General features: G+C 60.6%; 1 protein-coding gene across 1 annotated transcript; it reads right to left on the bottom strand.

Moving 5' to 3' along the window:
• OTOS (otospiralin) lies at positions 1–900 on the bottom strand (the record flags this gene model as incomplete). Its single annotated transcript, XM_082658230.1, has 3 exons — positions 840–900; positions 701–727; positions 1–185 (listed from the first exon to the last, which is right to left on the bottom strand). Exons 1-3 carry the CDS (start codon positions 895–897, stop codon positions 1–3), a joined length of 270 nt encoding a protein of 89 aa, XP_082514356.1. The 5' UTR covers positions 898–900.
• Between the last annotated feature and the right edge of the window lie 1,594 nt (positions 901–2,494).

Raw genomic sequence — 2,494 nt, 5'->3', positions numbered from 1 at the left:
TCACTCCTCCCTGTAGGGGACGTGGAAGCCCAGGGTGGTCCCCAGCGGGAAGTGGGCAAAGAAGGTGCGGGCCATGTCCTCCAGCTGGGGGTAGGCCCCCATGGCCTGGAAGTGTTGCACATAGTTCCAGAAGTCGGACGTGGAGAAGGGCCAGTAGGGCATGGCCGGCAGCTCCGCGTAGGGGTCTGGAGGGAGGACAACAGTTGCTCAGGGGCTGACCCACCCGCACCTGCGCGGAGGCACTGAGCCTGGCCATCTGAGGAGCAGCTGCGGGTAACACCAGCCCTGCCCCTCAGGACTCCTGGCCTGGGGGACAGAGGAGGGGAGAAGGGCGAAGTCTGGCCCATCCTGCAGACACTGAGCGGGATGCAGGGCATGCGGGTGGGATTCGGACGACACCACAGCCCCCAGCCTTGGAGTCCGGATGCTCTGCACCAAGGTGGGACTAGGGGCCTGAGATGAGAATGCTGGGGTCCTCGGGGGCTCAGAGGGTCTCTCCTGCCCGGTGTGTCCCCAGTGGCTGGAGGAGAGGGCCCAGGGAAGAGGCTGCAGTCCCTCTGCCAGTGCGGCTCAGCCTACACCTGAGCCGGGGCTCCCACTTCCCCTGCTCTGGACCGGAGGCCAGCTCCCACCCAGCCACTCTTCTTCCCCCACCGCCCCCCAGACACGTGAGACCAGAACCGGGAAAGCAATACGGTACCTCCTTCCTCCTGCACCGGCTTGGCCCCTGCGAGGGAAGGGAGAGAAGTCACCCCAGAGGCCCCCCAGGAAGGACCTCACCACCCACCGGTACTCCAGTGCCTAGACAGGACAGCACAGGAGGACAGGCAGCCCCTCACCTGCCAGAGGTCCCAGCAGGAGGCAGAGGGCCAGCCCGGGCACCAGGCAGGTCTTCATGTTCCCCAGGCCTGTCCCCCACCGACCAATGGTGCTCAGGTCCACCTGCAGCAAGAGGAACCCGGACAGGTGAGACCACCCACCCCTCGGACCGCCACTGCTCCCGCCACCCACAGGTGGGCCACTCCTGGGAAAACAGCTCTGGTGAAAAGAGAAGTTGCCAGTGTTTTCCTGACAATTTCGATTTCAGTGGCTTCAAGCCTTTCCTCTGAGGCTAACCCCCAGGCAGAATCAGTTGGCCTTATTTAATTTAACTATTTAAGGAATCCCCCCCCCAACCCCGCATATGTCCTCCCCAGAGGTTACCTCGCAGCTGCTGTCCCCCAGCCGTGTAGCCTGGCGGGCGTCTGCTGCCAGCGCACAGGCTCCCCTTTATAAAAGGCCGGGGACAGGGGCAGACGTCACCTCCGTGAACCTTCAAACTGAATATTCCATCCCCGCCCAGAGGACTGAGGGCTTCTGTGACCCTGCTGGCGGCCACCTCCCAGGAGTCCACTTTTGGGAATCTGATCCAAAGATCAAATTGGAAGAAAAACATTTTTGCACAGGCCTAAGGTTTTAGGACTGAATTCAACATTGGTACTCAAAATAAACCCAATTTCCTTTCTACCAGGAGAGAAAGACATTCGAAGTCTGACATTGGGGCTGCGATGCCCCCCTTGTGGGAGCAGGGTAATCACAGAGCTGCCCCGGGGACAGGCAGGCAGGACGGGACCCTCGGGGAGCCAACAGCAGCCCTGGGTCAGCAGTCCCCGCCGACAGGTCACCGTTGAGCACAGTGACAGGCAGGAAGCGGGGTGTCCAGCCTGATGTCCCACCTCCAGACTGGCGCCTCTGGCTTATAAGCAGTGATTAAGTCTGTCGCCACGCAAGACAGCTACTTAGCAGGTGACCATTACAGGTTACTCAGGTATGAGGGGACTATAGCCCCCAGATGCGCAGGAAGGATGTCTTCTGGCAAAGAAGCCCCAGCAGAATTTAGGGGTTCGAGTCCCCGGCTCTACCAGAATCTGCTCACACGTCCCCACCCAAGTGAGGAGGGGCTATGCTTCCCCCCAGAATGCCCAGACTTTCAGAGATGGGACCCGAGAGTCCTCTGTTCAACCTGCCTGTGATGCGGCCGCACACCAGGCTGAACTTTGGGTTTTATTTTCAGAAGTCGGACCCTGTGCCTCCAAGAGAGAAATTCTTTTAGGGAAGCTGAGCTGGGGTCCTCAGGTGGGCACTTGGTAACTGTGTCGGGGACCCCAGAACCTCTCCCAGGTTCGCTAGGAGGCCCCCAGGATTCAGCAGAGGCCGTGCTCACAGCTGGATTCAGGACAGAGAAAGGATACAAAGCAGCATCAGTAAAAGGAAGGGGCTGGTGGGGACAAGTCGGGGACCAGGCGTGAGCACACGACACACTTAGCTCTCTGCCACCAGCCGTGATGACCTGTGACGTGCTGTCTCCCCGGGGAGCCCGTCAGAGACACAGCACCTGGGGCTTTCCTGGGAGTGGTTGCGGGCACTTGTGCCTGGTGAAGGTTCCAGACTCCCAGGAGGAAGCGGCACTCCGCAAGAACCTCACTGGGCACAAACGTCTGGGGGCCATGAGGCC

This window comes from Grampus griseus (assembly GCF_964374135.1).
Source record: "Grampus griseus genome assembly, chromosome: 7".
NCBI classification, from domain to species: Eukaryota; Metazoa; Chordata; class Mammalia; order Artiodactyla; family Delphinidae; genus Grampus; species Grampus griseus.
The sequence above is the reverse complement of the archived record's forward strand: the minus strand, read 5'-3'. Positions and strand labels throughout refer to the sequence as shown.